Source organism: Temnothorax nylanderi, unplaced genomic scaffold (assembly GCF_030848795.1).
Source record: "Temnothorax nylanderi isolate EJ_2023f unplaced genomic scaffold, tnyl_v1.0 TNYL_tig0177_pilon, whole genome shotgun sequence".
Lineage (NCBI taxonomy): Eukaryota > Metazoa > Arthropoda > Insecta > Hymenoptera > Formicidae > Temnothorax > Temnothorax nylanderi.
Window position 1 is genome coordinate 154,458 of NW_027249239.1, and position 21,675 is coordinate 176,132.

At 41.8% G+C, this 21,675-nt stretch overlaps 1 protein-coding gene across 1 annotated transcript in view; it reads right to left on the reverse strand.

Annotated features, from left to right (window-relative positions):
• The window catches only part of Gukh (NHS actin remodeling regulator GUK-holder), a 79,326-nt gene that overhangs the window by 16,175 nt on the left and 41,476 nt on the right, over positions 1–21,675 (reverse strand). Inside the window, exons 2-5 of the mRNA XM_071716157.1 lie at positions 4,718–4,968; positions 2,505–2,671; positions 1,657–1,857; positions 200–766 (exon numbers count right to left, since the gene is read on the reverse strand). Of these exons, the coding sequence (XP_071572258.1) occupies positions 200–766; positions 1,657–1,857; positions 2,505–2,671; positions 4,718–4,968 (1,186 nt within the window). The remainder of the gene's footprint in view (positions 1–199; positions 767–1,656; positions 1,858–2,504; positions 2,672–4,717; positions 4,969–21,675) is intronic.

The window sequence follows — 21,675 nt, forward strand, 5'->3', positions numbered from 1 at the left end:
TCATAACAGAATATAAATCGTTCTGCTATAGGTACACTCAAATATCTAGGATCCATCTTAAAGGTCTGCTGTAAATTTTTAGTTAATTAATGACCGCGTTGGAAAATATTCAATTGCCTGTAGAACTAAGAAAATACATAAGACTTCCGTAAATATAATGGGACATTGAGATAATCCCTGTTCGATTTCTTCTTCTTACCTGGGCTGATGCGTGGTGGTGGTAGTCTCGCTGCCGATGCTGGCTCTTCCGCTCTCGGATGAAGCGCTCCAGTTTCCGGAGCTCGAGTGCGGTGCGTCGTCGCGGTTGCTGCCCTTCCGTCGTTCTCGCCTCTGGGCGGCGCTTTCGCGTAATTTCACGCTCGGCTGTTTGTTGTCCGTGCTCGGTACCGACACCGGTATGCTGGCCGTGCTCTTGCCGCTCGAGCTGGACGAGCTGGGCTTCCTCTCGTGCGACTTGTCCCTTCTGCGTCTCGTAGTCACCGTCTCGTAAATATTTATCTCCTCCGGCGATCTCGTTTGACCCTGTGCCTGCTCGGTCCTCTCCGCGCTGACCATCGTCGATTCCTGTTGCGGTTGCTGCTGATTCGATTTCGGACTGATCAGTTTCAGTCTGGACATGCCCCACGCCTTCAGCGTGTTGAAGTGCGACTTCTTTTCCGTGGGTGAGTCCTTCTTCGTGGACCCCAAGACGTCCGTGCTCGCCGAGCGATGCGCTCTCGGCGTGGCGCTTGGCAGCGTCTCCTCGGGCTCCTCGCCAGTCGTCTCCCTACAGCGATAAATAATCTCAACGTGAATATGAGGCGAAATACTGTAGTGAGTGCGATTTCCATCACGCTTTATAAGAAACGACAGATTCACGCGCGAGCATGCTACGATTAATCACGGATAAACCGTGATACACGATGACGATTTTGTTACAGATTTATTATTCGCGTATATTTCAATTGATACGTAAGTTAGATTGTTAGAGCCTGTGGGAGGTTTCGCGTGCGATATCGCACGACAACGATACGGAGATGATCTGAAACTATTATCACGGCAATGGGAGTAGTACAAAGGTAGAATAAGGAAGATTCTTCGTGCTTGGACGACTGCGAAAATATGAGCGCACTTTATCGAGCGTGACAAATCGCCGACTATTTTCGAGGTACAGATCTCTGGATCCGCGCGTCCTTATAGTAACAGAACCGCTGCGATGTATCCGAGCAAAATGTATACTCCTTGGTTATACGAGTATATTTATCATGCCGTAAAAGTTGAAGGAGTCGAGCATTCAGCGAACGGTCCATTAATCCCATCAATGATAGCGTTTCTTAGTAATCCTTTTTTAAACGACGATGAAAAATTATCTTTATTAAGTATATACGGATTGTAAATCGAACAATCTTGAAACAGTTACTTTCGCGAAACGTGAAACAATGAAGGATCGACAATATCATTTTAATTCCGGAGTTTAAATAGCACGTATAATAGCACTTCATAAAGCAGAATTTTAATTACATTAATTTGGAATACGAAATATAGAAAATAACGGAAAACCGTTTGCTCACACAATCCGAAATTGTAGTAACTAAAAGAGTAATGAGTAAAGTAGGGGAGAGAAGTTCTGAAAATTTTTCAGTTTGGAATTAAAGGGTTAACTATGACAACACTAACCCTCCGATAGCTTGTCGAATCTCCTTCTGATCGGTACCGGCGATCGTATTTCGTCTCTTCCCTCTCGGCCTGCGTGGCCGCGATCTCCTCTTCACCGTCGTTTCCTGAGTCTCTGGCCCTGACAGCAAGGACCTCCTCCTCATCGACATTCTTACGAAACCTCGTCCGCTCACATCCACCGCTACGATTTCCGCCGGGAATCTACGATGAAAGCGTACATTTCGGGATCACAATAGAGAGCTTGTCGGTCCGCCATTGATACAAAACTGAATGGACCCGGAGGAAGAGCATATCAAGTCACGTAACAGGAAACCGTGTGACAGACTTTTGACTTGTACACGCTTATATGTATTAGTTTATATATAAACTATATAAGATTGCATTTTAATTTGGCGGGAAATTTCTCATAAATTGCTCTATAAATTAACGATTTTCAATCTTTTTTGCTAATCTTTGCCGATCTGTTTTCTTTCTCTAATGTTAAATCAATAACATTTGCATTAATTAGATATTGAAACACATGGTCATTTTTTAAAATACTGTTAAAAATGCATTATATCAAATTTTCCAAAATATTTAATCTTAATAATTAAATATGTAATCTTTCCCAAAATAAAGGATCTATTATTATACATCCTTATATAAATAAGAATCTAAAATCTAATGACAGTGAAGAAATATGTCGAAAATTTGACCAAAAATAAGTTTTTGATATTTTATCAAGATTATCGATCATAAATCATATCCTCAATGATGAAAAGATTTTCCTGTCTCTCTATTTCGTGCGGCGGTTTCTACAATTCCCGTTCTATCGGCAATCAAGCGACGTATTGAGATAAACCGCTTACTTGAGCGCGATAGCCTGAACCTGTTCCTCGGGGCTGGGTAGCTTGTGATCGACGGCATCGTCGCTGGTCGTGTCGCCCAAGATCCTGGACGAGCAGTCCGGCGGTACGGTGACGTCGCCGAGCGCTTCGGTGGATGTCCATCTTCGAAGATCCTCGATAGCAGCCGGCTGCAACAGAATAATCAAACAGAATAATAAATACGCACAGTAAAGCCGCCTATCTATACAATATTTCTTTTCGTATGCTTTACGTATATTATCCGTATTTATCGCCACTTTTGTCTCTTTGAACATGGACAGATAATATATATCAGATTATTAAACTTTGTATATTTATATTCAATATAATATATCTAAAAAGGTATAATTATAAAATATATTCGATAACTATTGGCATTATGTAGAAGAGTAGGTATCTTTTTTATTATCGTTTTTCTCATTGATTTTTATGACAAAATTCTTGTGAATTAATCTGCTGTTACAAAATTGAGAAATTGCTTCTTGGGTAGTCAAGTAGATATAGCGAATACTTGAGGAAGCGATGTGCCGTGTGAAAGAGTTGTGCTATTTTGTATGTACGTGTTTGCATGGTGTTGTTACGCGACCTGGTCCCAGAGCACATAACAAATGACTCGTTTTTTTCTTCCGCGGGATCCGGGAGCCCCGCAACAAGGGGGTCGCCTCGCGTTCACCCTGCGGGAAACTCGACGCCGCGAAGGAAGAGGAACGAATGACGTGTTTTACGCGCTGCGGCACCTGCGTGGGTGTTAACTATTGTCGGGGTGTCACCTCGCCGACCGGGCGAGTTTCACGCACGGGATACGGAACGGATTGGGTTCCGACCGTCTGCCAACTTTTCCACACGATGCACTAGCCGTTGTTCGCGACTAGTCCGTGTAAACGGTCGAACCATTGTGCAAGTTTTAATTTTGCATACTCGAGAAACAATAGGAAGTCGGAAAATAGCGATTTTAAAAATATTCATTTATTCTAATTACTTCAATCAATTTTATATATTACAAAAACTCCTAAATATGATTAGATTGAAGTGTACAGAATTAATTTACAATATTTTAAATTGATACATTAAATTAATTTGTATTTTTTAATACTGTTAAAATAGGTATCAATATTGTTTCACATAAAGCCAAGTCATATCGAATGTGTACATGTATATGTGTGTCCACATTCGATCAATTTATCTTGAAAGTCATCCTTGGTCCTGAATCTTTAACGAAAGATAATCTATGGAATTGACATTCTTCTGCTTGTCAAGTACAGTATTACTGTCATATTGTAATTGTGTGTCGTGAGTGACAATCTCCGTTTGATATAAACCGGTTTAACGTCGATTCAAGTGCAGAGAAAAATGCAAGTTAATCGTGACACATTCGAGAGAAGAGGAAACGCTGCTCGGCGAAATTACTGGTACTGTTTCGAAGAAACGGGGTTCGAGATCCTATGAACTCTTCAATTATACCGTGAAAGTTAATTACGTTGAATTAAGTAGGCAAAGAGGTCAGATTTGATTCTGCTTGGCATTTGTAAGTTAATCTCACGTTGAGGATTATTGAGTCATGCCCCATAATCTCTATGTTCGGTCACCCGATACCGACCAATGCCTGAACTCAATACGCTCAGTTGTTTCTTCCGTGTTTCGCGAAGTCAATGCGAACAGTGTAACTGCGGCGATGAACTGAGTTGCATAACTCATTGAGAAAATATATGTACTCGTATGAATGCGCTGCCTGTGCAACTTTCTCATTCGGCAAAAAGATTTCACTATGCGCCACAAATGATCAGATAATCGCGTGGTAAAGTTATTATAGATTCTAACGAAATATGTGAATTTTTGATGAACTTCTTAGGTGAACATTCAATTTAAAAAACAATAAAAAATGTATCTATTCAATCTATTGCTTAATTCGTGTATTCCATATAAATTCAAAAACCTCTGGATTTGTTGGTGTATGCCTATAGATTCATTATTTCAAAATATATTAGAATCAATATAAAGAATTTTTTACAATATATAATCTCGGAATCTTGAAAAATTGACTGCTATATTAAAGGATGTTGATAACAGTAGAATTAAAGAATATTTGACATTGATTGATCTGAAACTAACTTGGAACGCGCGCGGAGAAAAATACCAATCGCGGAGGAGAACATGTCCTGACATTTTCATAGAGAAAGAGAGAGGAATGTACTTACGACTCTAGACTCGATGTCGAGGCTTTGGTCCCGTCTCCTCTTACCGAGGACCGGCGTGCAAAGGAACATATCCATCGAGCTGCCATCCCTCCTCAAGGAATCTAAACTTCGTACGGCAACTATAGCAGCGAGCTCGTACAACTCCCTCAGGGCCTTCGGCCTCGTGTCCGTCGTGAACAGTCTCGTCGATGGTTTATTCGTGACGTGAAAATGCTCCGTCCTCGCCGCGAAAGTACAGATATCCGATTCCGCTGTAACACGAAGAATACGAGGCCTTAACGATCGCCTTGTCGCCTAAGAGATTGTAGTCAAACTGTTACATGGTAGAGTCGCGTGTTTATCTAATTTCCATCACTTATCCTGATACATTGCACGTAACGATAACATCGCGATAAATTTCTTTCGAGGTAATTCCATCTCTTGGCGTACCCTTACACTTCTTTCAGATATGTAATTTTTTATATAATAATTCTGCAAAAATATGGGACAAATGGAATTGTAAATATTACAACTATGATTGGAGACCTTTTATAATATTTTACATTCATATATCTCATAAATATAAGCATGTATTAAAATTCTAATTAAATATAAAACTAAAAAGAGTATTTTAGATTTCTCTTATTAAAGATAAATATTATTATAGATTATAGATAGAGATTATTATGATAATCTCTTATTAAAGATATTAACGATTAATATATTCACATTAATGACATTTAAAATACTTGTAAACATATACAAATACTTTCTAAAAAAGAAATTCTCTACAAAAAAAGAAAGAGAAAGATTTATTATCATGAGACAAGGAAGGGTTTACTAATCAGATAGAAAAAGACTGCTCTCGCGCCTCTCGAATTTAAGAGGCGCTCACGACCGCATCCTTTTTTCTTTACAGCCATTCTATAATACGGCATTTCATCTCCGTAATATACTTTTTTGCCGGTCGTATGTGGCGGCCGGATATCACGCCGCTGACATATCTTAACTGTAAACATGTTCCATTCACGGTTTCTTGCACCGCAGCGCACGCAGGGCCCGGGCATGAAATCAGTAAAAAACCTAACTCATGCCACCCGCGCTCGAGGGGCACGCTTGATTCGACGTTTCCGGTTGTTTTCAGAAACGGTTTCTTCCGCGACGAAGCCGGGGCTTTAATCTCCGACAACGAGGTCCTTCCTAACGTTTTCAATTGCATGTCTAGAGAGGGGGCAATAATCCCATAGTGCACATTAATTATAAAATAACAGTTTTATTTGAAAAAATACCGTAAATAAATTAGAATAAGTAGTTGAATTATAATCTGTATCAATAAAGTATGGCATTTTTTCTCTAATTTGACAAAATTATGTTTAAAGCGATTTATTATTAATTAACAAACGCACGTATAATTATGGTCATTATATTTATTATTTATTAATTTCTTGACTCTAATTTTTTCGTGTATGATATTTTATATTTCTAAATAATGTTAGATTTAGAAGGAAGCTTGAAATATACTGGTGCTTTTATCGAAAATTTCCTTTATAAAGAGTGGCACAAAATCGTGCAGACTCACTGTATCCTGACACACACACACACACACACGTGAAACATGTGAATTGAATGACGGATGAGTCATAACGTTTGATTCGTGTTTTTATCGGCGACGTGATCGTCGAACAATGAAATCCCGTAAACACCTCCGCGCTCACGGACAATTAGTTCCGTTATTCAGAGAGATCCTTAATTGCATGACTTTTTTAAAATCAATCTTTCGGCTTGACAACGCATAGCGCATATACGTCTCGCAGCGCTATATGAAGTGCTTTCATTATCGCGTGCTTCTTGTGTTTTCTCCCGTTGTTCGCCTTTTGTTTCGCACAATACCGCGAAGGGTTAATCACCGTCAGTCCGAACACGCGATAGGGTCCGTATTCCCCATTAGAACTTCGTTCCCTACGAGCTCGCCGCATCCAATAACGTTTACGCTCGATTCGCATGCTCGATTTGCCCTCTGACGCTATGATGGAAAGGCTATTCTGCGGAATGCGATTTGCTTCGTAAAGCTCCGTCTAGGAAACTAACTAACAGCTAATGAACTTGTAATTATATAATCTCAAAGTCAAATTACAATTTTATCATCGCGATTTATTAAAACTTGTGTTTGTATAAACAACTTGAGATATTTTACAATTTCAATTTATTAAGATTATTAAATCTATATAAACTAATTGTAAGAATTATATATTTAATTTATTTTCAAAAAATAAAATTTTACGATTCTAACTTACAAAAATTGATATGTCTTTCACACGACTTCCTCAAAAAATTTTGTAAAAATTTCGAAGCGAGCGCTGTACTCTTTCAATTCTTCGGCGTCCACGCTCCAAATGGCTTCTGGAATACTTCGGTATTAAGAGTTACGCTAACGGTTCATTACGAAGCAAGGTAGTAATATCGCACGACTGCTCCGGGCATTTATGCCATAGTGTATAAACAGAGCGATGCGTGTACGTGCGGGCCGCGAGCGAGAGAGACTCGCCAGTGTTCTGCCAAGCTGCAGTCCGATTCGATACAATCGTCCGTGGAGTATTTCTTACTAACCGTCTGTAACCTCGGAAGCCGATGCACATAACTACATAGCCGGTACAACCTTCTGCGCGGACGAGCGGGGGATCGACCTTCCTCCGTGATGTTCTGCAATCTCATCGCGCGCGCGAATAATCGAGATTGGAGCCGAAGCTCTGTTTCAGCGTACAGATTCCTCTAAAAAAAATTATCGTCTTCGTGCAAGCGTTACTTTTTGCCATTTTCAAGCAATTATTGATAAAAATGTCGATTTTGTTTTAACTGAGCACCAAGATTAATGATTCTGTTAACATTTTCGTTAAAAAAAGTAACTCTTTATATATGAATATTATTTTTACATTGAAAGAAAGACCTTCATTACAGTCGGTCCGCATTTTTTACAATTAAAACAAGTCAATATTAGAAACGTAGCAACAGTGAGACTGACATTTTCATTCTCGCGCGCAATGAAACGAGTAAAAATGAAATATTAACAAACATTTCAATTGGAAAAAAAACAACTAGCAGTTTTGTATTGTACGTTGGGTGGAGAATATGCTCGGATGCATTTCGAAGCGCGTTTGCAGAGAGAGAGAGAGAGAGAGAGAGAGAGAGAGAGAGAGAGAGAGAGAGAGAGAGAGAGAGAGAGAGAGAGAGAGAGAGAGAGCCGAGCTCTCGTCTCGATAAATGCGCGGCGAGCGGCATTAAGCGCGTCACGGCTGTTAGTAAAAGAGGGCCGGACTCCGCGGAGATTTTTTACAGACGCCAGAAGAGAGCGAGTTACGAGTCAAGGCCGGCTGCACAGGTTGCTCGGTCATGAGAATAGAAATATGAGCGGGTAGGCATGGCCGTGTTCGTACCTAATAGTCGCACACCTGAGTAAGCACCGGCCGCGGCTCCGCGCGCGCACGCATCCCGATCTCTCGCAATAATAGGCTTCGAGCTATTCGCAATCGTTTCTCACAAATCAGCACGATCCACTATAACCGCGGCCGGCACGAGCTAATTACAATAGTAGCTTGGCAGCGACGTATGAGGCCCGACAAGTAATGATAGAACCGCTTCAATGCACTCAACTTCAACGTGAGGTAGAATTTGTTTGTAAGAAATAAACGCGGAATTTTGCTCGGTGTTCTCTGTTGCGAGGTGGGGTTCTAAAAATTTAATAAATTTCTAGTTTATATGGATTGCAAGCTATTGGTCATCAAAATATTTAATATTGAAAATTGCTTCTCGAAAAAGAAATCGACTCCGAATCAATCGAAGAATGTACGGACAAAAAATGGGTTGTGGGGCCCACCATTAAGAATACCTGGAAAAGAAACACGAGAAAAAGGTTCTATTTATTTTTTCATCCAGCTCCTCGCTACATTCTCTTTCATCTTATTTTCCATTAACGTCTATCCGAATCCGGTGTGCACTTTCAACTGTCCGGATTCGTCTGCGCGGAGAATCACGCTGAGGTTTCGCAACATCCGGCGGATCTCTCTCGACTCTCGTTCGACTCTCTCGACTCCACCGCTAGCGAAAGCGTGGAATCGTCGTTGATCGGATGGCACGAAGCGAGCGGTTCGACGAATCGAGAGACCGGCGCGAGACAAGCCGAAGGAGGACAGCGAGAGAGAAAGAGAGTGAGAGAGAGGGAGAGAAGAAACACAGAGATGGGCAAGAAGAAACGACGAAGAGGAGGGAGGAGGAGAAGATGAAGAAGAAGAAGGCTAAGAGGAGGAGGACGAGGGAGAGGAGCAGGCAGATTCTCGATGGTGAAGAGCCGGTCGGCCCGTGGGAGGTCCGCTGTAGCCGATGAGCCTCGGCTGTGCAAAGTGCCCCGAAGGGCCGCTCGCGCGGCCCTTCAGAGGGACCGACAGACGGCTTACCGGTTGCTCCGGCCCCCTCGCAGGCCGGGGCTCAAACCAAGATATCAAGAAAGCGCGTAATTCATGGTTGCCTCTCTCTCACTCTCTGAGAGAAAGAGAGAGAGAGAGAGAGAGAGAGAGAGAGAGAGAGAGTAAACCGGACTTGGATTAGCCCCTTTGTCGAGAGTGCCTAGGATTAGTTCTGGACTTCCCCGTATGCTGCACTTCTCGCGAATTTGGATCAGCCGACGTTGATTGCGTTGCGAGCGACTATTGATTTTGAAAATAAATCAAAAAGATTCGATTGGCCTTCTTAAGAATATAGATAATAATTTTAGATTGCGCTATATACAGTACGCAAGAATCGATCCGTTCTGAGATGAAATTGTATTTCTTTATTAGCCTCGTCTAAGTCGAATTATTTCTAGAAAGTCAAAAATAAGTCTACGTGTGTAAAAATAAGATTCGTGAACTTTACAAATCTGGAATAACAGTAATGCAAAGTGGTGATGCAAACGTGATATATTATGAATATTAATCTTCGTGATAAACTTAGATTACATCTCTCTTTAACTGATTAGAATCTTAAAAAGACTTCATATATGATTCGCTCTTTCGCGAATTCGGCACACGGAGGCCGTGAATAATATGCTGTGCGAGCGCGAGCATTGATCTGTGCCGATGATAAATCGGCGATGGTATCTCGGATCGAAGTGGATATAAGGTGGAACACCGTGACGCACGAGATGATGTATTACGTGATGATCTTAACGAGTAACATAATTGTTACACAGGAAGAAACTCGCTGCAATAATAATTGGGAATGTAATCGTCGTAAACGATTACTCATCATTACGTCAACCCCGAATGCATCTCTCTGTCGTCATGCCGTGCTAATTGTATACGTCGACACGCGTATACGCCGTGGCGCGACCGACGGTCGACGATCGACAGACACGATCTATCAGGGCCTCTAATTACGACACGTACCAGCGTTGTAAGGCCCGCGGTACGGGAGAGAGATCGTCCGGTCGATCTTCTCGACAAAAACCCGGAATCTCCGGAGAACGAACCTGCAGGGAAGTGGGAACCCGGTCGTCACGTAACGCTCGTATTCGAATACCAACGGGGCCCGTTTATCTCTCTTCCCTTCCCTTTGCCTCGCTCTGCCCCGTCGTGCCCACGGGGCCCCTGACGGATGGCGTAAGCACGTATTCACAGACCCGGGGTTTCGCGGCCGGGTAAACACAGACCCGCGGCAGGTTGGGGACTCCGTGTAATCGCGAGCAAAACAAGTTCGCGCGCGAGGCCCGCCGGATACGTGTTTCGGAACCTGAGCCCCCTTTTGTTCGCCACGTTCGTCAGGGAGAGAGAGAAAAAGAGAGAAGACGAAACGATAAAGAAAAGAGTTGAAAAAAGAGAGAAACGTCGTTTTTCTAAATAATATTTATATACTCGAAAAGTAAATAAGCTCGGAGATTATGTCTCTTCATGATTTATGATGTATCATATATAAGAAATACTGGTTATCGTTAATGTTTGTATAAGAACGTGATAGTTAGAATACTGCAAGTTTTGGCATGTAAACTTTAGCAATGAAAAAATATGCCACTTGTTATCCATATGTTTTAAAATTCGATCTTGTTATTCAACATTAGAAATTAGAAAGATTATAAAAAATGTAGTTCACTGATATAAATGGAAAAATTTATTAATATACAATTAATCTTTGTAATAGTTGAAACAACAAGTTAAAAATTGAAGTAATAATTTGAATAGTTGAACAATTTGAATAAGGAATCGAAAAAACTTCACTAAGAAAAGATGAAGAACTAGTAGAGGAACAAAGAGAGGAAACGACGAGGAGGAGAGAAAGGCTGAATAAAAGCGGCGAAGAGGAGTGAGAAGGAATGAGGGGAAAAAGGGACAAGGAGCGGGAGGAGGAAGAGAGGGAAGGCAGTCAGTGAGGCAAAAGGGAGGCTGAGAGGATCGTGCGAGGGGCAAGGTGAGGTAAGGTGGAATGCGGTTACGGTAGATCGCGGACCAGTCCTCGTACAGGTCCTGCAAGGCCCGACGGGGCCCACGAAGAAAAAAAAACGACAAGAACGATGAGTACCCCGCCGCCAGGTCCCACCAGATCCCGAAGATCGCCGCCGTCGCCGCAGCCGCCGCCATTCACTACCGGACCCGCGTGTGCACGCTTGTGTTAGCTGGCCCAATAAATTTCCGTCGTTTTATAACGCCGACCTGTGCGCGCGAACCCGGCCTATCTACGACTACCGAGATTACACTCGCAGGGCTCGCACCTGATTCCTCCCCCGTCGGGGAAAATAGAAGACCCGATTGTCCTGGAAAGCCGACACGATAGCGCAATCGTGTGGCCGATAAGACTCGGCAGATTTTCTCGGAATCAAATGTCCGTTGCATTTACAAACACCCTGACCTCATATTTATTCATTATACTTCGCGATTTTTCTAATCACCCGCCATTGAATCGAAATAGCATAAAAATTAAAAGAAAGATGCTCGATAATATAAACGCATTAAATTTTGATATATAATTATGAATTGGGCATTTGTCTTCTTTAAAGAGATCCCTGTGAAAAAGTTATGAAAATATCTTGAACTTATCTCGAAGAGATAAAGTAGAATCTTATTCTGCACATTATGGATGAATCGATGCATTTTACTGCTGCTTTTTACGAGTGACCATACGCGCAATACCAGCAACCGGGGATAATATTTCAACGTAACCGCAGCCGCTCGCTACGATTCACTTTCGCCCTGAAATAAATTCGGCTTTCCGCAGAGAGCACGAGTAATGTTTCAACGAAGTTGCAGGATCTATTTTCTCTCTCTCTCTCTCTCTCTCTCTCTCTCTCACTCATACTCGTTGGGATGCATACTCGTTTCTCAGGATTGGGGCTCGTCAAAATGCAGAGGGAGTTCCCGATTGCTTGCCAGGACATCACTCCTGCGGAAAGAGTGACGCATTCTCCTGCCAGAAACCTGCCACCGTCCCGCCGATCCCATTAACTTCTTCAAATTGCTTGGCACAGCGAAAGTGCGAAAAATATTTCCTGAATCCCATTTCATCAATCTTTATTCAATATTATAATACATCATGAAATGAAATTAGAATTGAATTTTTTAAATTTAGAATTATCTAATAATACTTCACTTCATTTTAAATGAGAAATTTTATAAGAATTAAATTTTATCTTTATTTTATCTTTATTATATCTATATCACATAATTATATATATAAATTTCGTTATATTAAATTCTTAGTCCTTCCATTTTTATTTTTTATACGAAAAACGAAATAATCAATTATTGCGAAATTATTCGTTATTTCATCATTGTGTTTTCTGACAGTAGTCGTGTATGTAGAATGAATCAAGTCTTGAATATGAGACGCAGGGTACGAGAGTTTATTGAATGCGTGCATTATGACGTAAAGGAGGGACCTCGTTAATGCCAAACTGAAATGGGAGGTTTATGACTGGCAAGGACATTATGTAGAATTTGACCGTCTCGAAAAAGGGTTTATTGACACAGCAGAAAGCATGCAGTTAATATCAAAATTCCATTACCATTCACCGGTTTAGGATGATTAATCACTAATATTGGAGAAATAGAAAAATAATTACAGTATTTTTGTTACATTTACAGAGTAATAATAAAATAAATCAAATTGTAAGCATATTTTCTGATTAATTCAAAGTTTATTTTTTCAAGTAGCTTCTTAAAATATATCTTATCCCTGAAACAGTGAAACTTGATTTGCGAAAATCTCATTTTTGATTGATTTTTCTTTAAAGAAAAATCGAGCTACCTATTTTGGATCATAGTGTGACTAGTTTCTATGAGATCTTATTGCAACCTAAAAGAAGTCAAATTGTACGGCATCTATGCGGCACGAGGACAGCAAATAGAGTAAGATTCTATCAGATCGTCCGCCAGAGTCGAGAACTGACACGGCTGGAAAACTAAGATCGAACCGATAACTTCGCAACAGAATGTAGGTTCAAGGAACATAGACCCTTGGCCCCAAAGAAAAAGACGAACTTTACGACGAGCTTTACGACGGTCGCAAACTTCTACTCCTGCTCGTCGCGAAATCCTAATGTTTCAATTAATATCGCGTCGCAGATTCGGCGAGCCGATATTTTTCAGCATCAAGTCTTGATCGAAATAAGAGATTCTCATTATAGATTAAAGCATAGCGCATGCATGAAAATTACAGGGTATATATAAACGTAATTGATATATATGCAGATTTTATTTGGCGATATATATCCAGCTGCCTATCATATTGGCTGTTGATTTTGTTGCGAAGCAATTTATAATTGAAATGAAACGGATTTTAGTATTTTCTTTCCTTCGAAAGATAAGCACGTACTCACAATAATAAATAAAAATTTATGTATATAGCAATATAATATTTGTAATAAGACAATCCATATAAAAATAGAAATACCATCACTCCAATCCATTTGCTGCGAGATGACTGAGATGAAGGCTCGCAGAAACGCGCGTAAATGCATGATCTCACGACTCTAAAAAACAATACTGTCCACGCGAATTGTCCTGACGGGACATCCAGGCAACGTGCGAAGGATGCTCGCCAGAGCGAAAGACGGATGACCGTAATTTGATTCACGTGTGTCCTCGAATTGCCTAACGAAAACGTGAGATAGAGGCATCCGGTACCGGCGCAAACCCGTCAGACGACTTCGAGCGTCACGACGACGTTTACTTCGGAGCGGGTGTACCTTTGTGTGTCGCATCGAAGCGAGGATCTTTTTTTTCGTTTTCTTCCTTTGTCTCTCTCTCTCTCTCTCTCTCTCTCTCTCTCTCTCTCTCTCTCTCTCTCTCTCTCTCTCTCTCTCTCTCTCTCTCTCTCTCTCTCTCTCTCTCTCTCTCTCTCTCTCTCTCTCTTTCTCTCGTTTGTACGAGAATGAGCCGAACGGGGAGAACCGAAGATACCCACGGCTTTAACGAGTCCCTTCCTCCTCCCGTAAATTATGAATTATTCAATGATTCACGGTCCAAAGATGGCGGATTGCTCCATCATGAATCGATGGAGCTGTTGACGCGACGCGTGAATGACAGTCGGATTTAAGGCCCGCTCGATATTAAGTGTCGTGGCAAATTGCGGTCCCGATATGGTCGTACTATTCGTATTCGCTGTCGCGTCGAGATACCGCAACGTCGTTTCACTTTTCGCCCTTACTTTCATATGTGTCATGACAGCAAATATTGTGTGGCACGATATTGCACGAAAGCATGCAGACATCTCAAGGACTTGTCAGCTTTAGATAGTAGAATTAAAAGTGGAATTACATTTTTTAAATAATTCTTTTCTTTTTCTTCATTAAATGACTTAAAAATATCAAGTAACTGTTTATTTTTTCTGTCCCAAAAAGCAGTGAATCCTATTTTACTAAAAATATGTTTAAAATATCGATCTGTAGATTCAACGACTATTATTGCCATTGAACTTTTATATTTATTGCGCGCGTCTTATATGAGAATTTATATAATAACATAGTATATAAAAAAATATATATGTAAGACAATGGTACGGTAAAGAGGAATATTTCGATGACGCATTAATGAATTACCACATATTAATTGGTGTCTGACTGGACGACACGGCGACTTCTCTGTAACGCTTCTCGCTGTTAAAGGAACCGGATCAGCAAACATTGAATTAAATTATAGCGTGCGGTCGACGCTCATCTAATTCTGTCAATCAAGCAGCCATTTTTCCAGTCTATGCGGTGCCTGCGGTGAGACCGCACGACAGTTCGCCATAATGATGCCCCGTTTAATTATTTCTTTTTTCACGCATCTTGTTTCACGTCGCCGATAGAAAGAGGATGAGAGAGAAAGAGAGAGGGACGTACTATAGAAATAGCGAGAGGCCATAGAAAGAGAGAGGGACCGTAGAAATAGCGTCAGATATCGTCTCAAGACATCGACTTAGATTAGATATTCATTATGAGCCGGTTTGCATTCTAGGTTTCACATTCTAGCCATAATTATTAATACATAAATAACTGGATTAAGCGCTATTAAATTTTCCTACGATCGGCAATGAAACGCTGCATATAATGCTATAATGTACCTCTCTCTTTTTCTTCCGTTTTTCTCTCTCACGTGCGCTTTCAACACCGGAAAACTGGATCAATCTCGTCCCGGTACCGCCGAACAGGATTGCTCTAACTTTTGCTTAATTAACGAATAATTGAATTACCAACCAGGCTTATTTGCAACAACATGAAGGAACAACGTAGGAACCAACTTAAGCTAATTGGAACATCTGGCATGTTGTTTTTCCAGGTATCGGAGTAATGAAATTAATTTACGGGCTCATTCGTTATTCAATTATTTTTCATTAACGGTACACATTTCTGTGCAGAACCTCCGTTTTAATGATATTCTATTGCTACGGCGAGTAAACGTAATCGGATGTTCGCTTTAAAGTTGCGACTTTAACATCGCTCGTTATCAACGAAGTCCTATTTCACTCACAATAAATTTCGCTTTAATCTGTATAAGATAAGCGCTTGCATATACGATATACAAACTTTTTCTTTGCGTTCCGTATAACAAGATAAATACTCAACTCTTGCTTCCTGACACAGCAAACACGAAAGACGCCGTTCGCGTGACGCAAGAATTATTTCATAATTTCCTGTACACGAGATGCACTCGTCGGCGGACGAGTGACCTAATTTTTCATTTCCTGAACAAGATGTTACCGCGACAAACGGGATAACAGTCTTTCTTTCGTTTTCTTTCTCACGGTACGTCACCGTCGCTTCTTATTTGTGCCTTTTCATTCAGAGTTTGTCGACCTTGCCAGTGATTTGATATATCTTCATGATTTACATTAACTCTTTTACTTCAATTAATTATTAACGAATATCTGTAATTAAAATATATTTTTAAAAACATTTTACTGAAGATAATTGCGATATATATATATAAGATATTAATGTTAAAGTGAAGTGGTGCGAAGCTCTTCTATCAGATTTCGCGGTAACAGAACCGATGGCCGTCACACGTGAGACAATGCTACCTTCCACCTGTGCCATCGAATATTTGCGCTTCGCCGAGCGCCATTATCGGCACACGCTCAATGTCGCGCGCGCTTGTCCGCTCGGGCCGTAAAATAGCGACAGACAAAGAGTCGCTTAAACGGTTACGCCGCCATTTTCCGCGAACCGCTCGTTAATCTTTGCGGTCTCGGGGCACGAAACGGAGAGGGTGCCTCTCCTCCTCGAATGCAATCTCGTCCGTACTGAATACACAACGCGATACACGGCGGTGCGCTCGGTTGCACCGGAGCGCAGTCCAGCGCAGCGCGGCCCAGGGTCACTGCACTGTGTAGGCCGCCCGGCTTAAAGTCGCGCGCGTTACAACGTATAGGTGCGCGCTGCCATAATATGTCGAAGACCGTATTTCATCAGAAAAAGGAGAAAGCCGCGCGCGCGCGCTTGGACTCACAAGCCGACCCGCACCCCATTCGGCGCTGAAACGCGCGGCTTTCTCCGCCGCGCCGTCGCCCGGTGGGTTCGACATTTGCATAATGGGAAGATTACACTTGACATCGTGGCGCAAGAAGAGAGAAAGAAAGTTTCGGTATCTAGTCCAAATAACTGCGCTGGCAATGGACCATTCTGTGTAACGGCACTCCGCAAAAGTATTTTTTTTTCTCTTCTTTCCTTTTAATCCTTGCCGATGGTATATTTATGGCACGGTGTTCTACCTCGCAACTTTGTCAGTCTGTAATTGTTGGCTCGATGATACAGTCCGAGTTCCGCGAAATTATTGCCGTTAACCGGGCGGGGGTTAATTTTCGTCGATGGGCTACGCAAAATTCGGTAGCCGGCCGGCAATTTCGCCGGTATAACGACGCGTCATTCTCCCCGCGGGAAATCGAGCCGAGCGCGCGCGAGAGATCGGGAGAGAAGATTAACAACTCCGACGACGATGAGCGATGGCAGGCAGGTTCGATCCGGACGGTAATTAATGCCGGCGGCGATCGCGATTCCGAGGGCGGTACCAAAAGGAAAACAACGGACGCGGGAAGCCCTTTGAAGGGGCGCATCGCCGCGAATTGCGCTTCGTTGTACCGCGCCGCGGCACCGTGCACCGGTGGAAGCTGCGTCGCCAACGGGAAGTGCATTGTGCCATTAGCTCTATTTAGACTTCGACTAATTGAAGATAAGAGCTGAGCTCTCTTTTCTCATTCCCATACGGAAAAGGGATTAACAGTGATTGCTCTACGTGAGGACATTGTCATAACAATTGAATCCAGTTGTAAAACATCAGAAAATAATTGTAAATTACAAATAATTATGCAATTTTACCTGATCTTCTCGGTAATTTTATTTTAATTTAGACACATTTTTTTTCGTCACATGTTAGAAAGTAGCCTATCTTTTAGCAAACGCTAATTGCAAGATCAAAATTATTAGATTTGTGTAGCAAATTAAAGTCGGTTTACTTTTTAAATATAATTATTTAGTAAGGTAAGATAACACAAAATCGTGCACAATGCAGAATTAGTATAACAACTGAAATCATTGAACAATCAAATGAAAAATGAGTCATCGCTGTAAGAGAAAGAATGAAAACGATAGAGAAATGAACAAACGGTCGGAGAACGAATATCGATCGTCCTACGACAGTATGTATCATGAGACGCGCCATAAAATTTCTAAATGTTCGCTGTGTCACGATTTGATCGTTTACCGGCCGACTCTGATCGATCGGGCGATGCTTGGCACGATCCGAGGGAGATACGGCACGCCCGTCATATGCTACGTACTTCGTTTTGCATGTCGGAACGTTTCCACATCGCTTACCGGCCGATCCCTATTTCACGCCAAGTGACAATTAAAGAGCACAAACGCACCGCAACAAATCACACGAAACAATCCGTATGTTTTATCGGCACGTGTTACAAGCCAAGGCTGCATAAATATCGCGCAACTGTCGTTGACGAGGCAAAAGAATACTTAGCACATTCTAGTTCTAAAGAAATAAACGATACGCAAGTCATAACAAGATTCAAATTACACATAGAAGTAATGCAATACGAAAAGTTAATTATCTTGTCGAAATAAAATTTTCATGCTTTAAAATGCCTTTCACAATATCAATTCTTTGATAAATAGAACAAATCATATATACTTCCTAATTTATTTTACCACTGGCACTGTAGATAGAAAAGATTCACACAGTGTACAAAAATTCTTCTACTCGCATTTTTGTAATTTAAAACAGCGTAATAAGAAACCTAGAAAAATCGTTTTTTACTATATAGCCGATATAACTTAAATTATTCGATCAATCACAAAGCTGTTTATACATGTAGATGCAAACTTTGCTCAACCAAGCGAAGTTGAATGGCGGGGGATGCAATCAGTTTTTAATACAGACTATTAAGAGGTCTCAGCTTCGTATTGACTCAAGGACCAGCCACGTCACGATACTTTATTCTACCTACGGCGTATCATCGTGCCCACCAGAGTGGTTTTGTACGCGCATTGAACGGGGTCTCGTTGCCCGATCCCGTCGATCGATCATGTCGCGAATGAAACTGGCGCCGTGAATGGCACTTATCTCCCATGGCAGACAAAGGGATAAAAGACGAGGACACTTACTAGTTAAACTCAAATGAGATTAGTGCCAATTGCTCTGACAGGAGACATTCAGAATGCTTGACAGTCGCTTCCTGGCGACACCGTAGACAAGGGACAAAGCTCTATCGTCACGTTATATCGAGCACATTCTATATCTCGTCCTGCACAGAGAGAGAGAGAGAGAGAGAGAGAGAGAGAGAGAGAGAGAGAGAGAGAGATTGCATTCTCAGGGAGAATAATAATAATCGCAATTATAATTATTATACCTCCCATAGTAATCGACATCTAAACTGCTAGTGATTCCTATCTACTCCATTTCTCCTATTTCAATTAACGTGATCTCACATCTGACTTCTATTTATCACAGTGTTCCCATTGTCGGGCGGTCGCAATTACGGTAATTACACTCGTAATCTAGGCGCTTCATCAATCAATATAGAGACAGATAAACGGGGCTCGTTAGGGTCCGAAAATTGACCGTCTTGTTTATTCGCCAGTATAATTGGCATGATGCGCCGGGAGAAGGAAGGCCCGTCAATCGAAAAGGCCGTCGCGCTTTTTTTCCCGCGTGGGTGAGCGGGCTCATCAGGGCGACGCGAGTATTGATGAGAGAGGAGCATCGGACGTGCATTGTCCTGTTAGACAAGCTGCACGGCGCGCCGGACAAACGGCCGCGCCATGGATGGATGGATAGACCCGGTCGTTGACAATTACAATGAATCATACACGATACGTCAGTCTCGAGACTCGTGCTCGGTCATGCTAGAGCACGTCTCCTCGGCCACTGGTCCCTTCTCCTCGGTCCAGTGGCTTGTGTTCGCGCTGCTTACATCGCGCAGCTACGCAAATCGCTCCCGCCTCGTTTAGGCCTGGATGATTGATACGAGCTGCATTGGTGCCCGTAATAAGTAATCTACTTGGCGAGACACTTTGTGTAACATTAAACCAGCGATGTGTTTCTACTGTCTGCGCTCTATATTACGACAAAACTTCTTTGTAGTTTATTTTCACGCTAGGAATTAAAGATATTTTTGAAATAATCTTAAACTGCAAATGTTACAATTTTGTATAATTGTTTAATGCAAGCAACTTTAGATAATTAGATATTTCTGCATGTTGAATGATATTTAAAAAACGATATTATATTATTTATGTGTTACGCGCGTTGTCGGAATTTAAATGTAGCGGAGAATGTGAATGATATACATAATTGGCTGTACATCTTCGTCGTACATTTTTCACATTCTCGAACTCATGAGGGTTTCCGTCATTTTTCCTCTTTGCTTGTACACTCGCGATCGTCCTGTAAATCATCTCCGGCTCTTGTAAATCACGTCATAGTTGTGGATAAATGATAGACTTTAGCGCGCACAAGGTCACTGGCACGCGATGTGTCGAGCAAACTCTCGTTGTTACCGTATTATATTTGCATAAACTAGTCACGTTACACTGAGATGCGGATGACAATGAGCGGCAAAACTGAGAAACCCGAGCGTGCCCTCGTTTTTCATGTTTCACAAGGAAGTAAGAGAAAACGAGTAACACATGTAATAATCGCAATATATACGTATAACAAAGATATACATCTCCTATTCTTCCATTTGATTCGTATCTAATTAATTAACGTCGACATTATTTTTCAAATCTGTCTTGATATTTCAATTATTTTATATTTTGTATTATTATTAGCATTTTCCTTCTTACTTCGAGTTCAAACATCTAACCGTTCCTTCGTTATCGTCATCAATGTAGGTTTCCGAACCCGAGTGTGTCTCTTTATCAAAGTTTGCTTTTCAATAAACTCGTTCCTCTCTCAGAACTAATATCATGGCAGATAGAATATCACGGTTGCCCGATAAGCGACGTATCACTTTTCTTTCAAGCTGCAAGGGTGCCGTCTTACGTCTTACCCGCGGCCCTCTGGTCGATAAAGATTTCCATAACCCTCGTCTTTCACAGATTACCGCCGTTACGTGCGATCGACGAGTTGAAAAAAGTGGCACACATAGAGAATTTCTTCACGAAAGAAACGCTCGCGCACGTGGTATATCTTTGCACCGTTCGGTCTTTCCTAGGAGATAGCCGCGAAGCTCGGAGCTCGTCTGTCAAAGCGAACGTCATTGAATAACTTAATGTAACATGATATGTTGCTTCCTATGCCATGTGATCGCCATCCTGGTCATGGATACTGTCTCGAAATACTAATGGCGAAGCACCGTTGCCGTATGTGAAATGCTACGCGATAAATTCCGATATAATATCCAAATATAACTGCGCGCAAAATTATACATTTACTTTTATGAGAGTTCGCTCTTTAATTATATATCAAGGAGAATTAATACTACAAATAATGTAAATACTAATAACGTTTAAGAATAAACATGAAAACTTCGTGTTTTTCTGTCGCGTTGCGAGAAGAAAACATGAAGAAACCGGCGAAAGCGCGAAAGAAATTTACGAGCCAACATATGGTGAGGAAGAAGCCCAGTCTCCGTTATGTCGTCACGGTTTCCTAAGAGACTTTCCAAAAAGGTTGTTGCCCAATTCCCGGGGGGGCCAGAATGACGCTCTTCCTTTCTAATCACGGATCCACCTTTCTGGTAGATGACGATCTAATACGACGAGATCTGTCCGCGCGTGAAGTAACCGTGAGATATAGTATCGCACGTGCAAGGCTCACTTCGCGGTAGACACACGTTGATGTCCCTCATCTGATTCGCCCATCACACGTGTTCTGAGACGAACTCTCGCTCGCGTATGTACCTACGTGGGCAGATGGTGCCTCGGGCCTGTTTGCCCACACACTCGGGCAACTCCTCGCGGATGGTAGGCACCGGTGGATGTCGATCTTTGCGCTTATGGTAGCGGACCGCCATCCGCCATATCG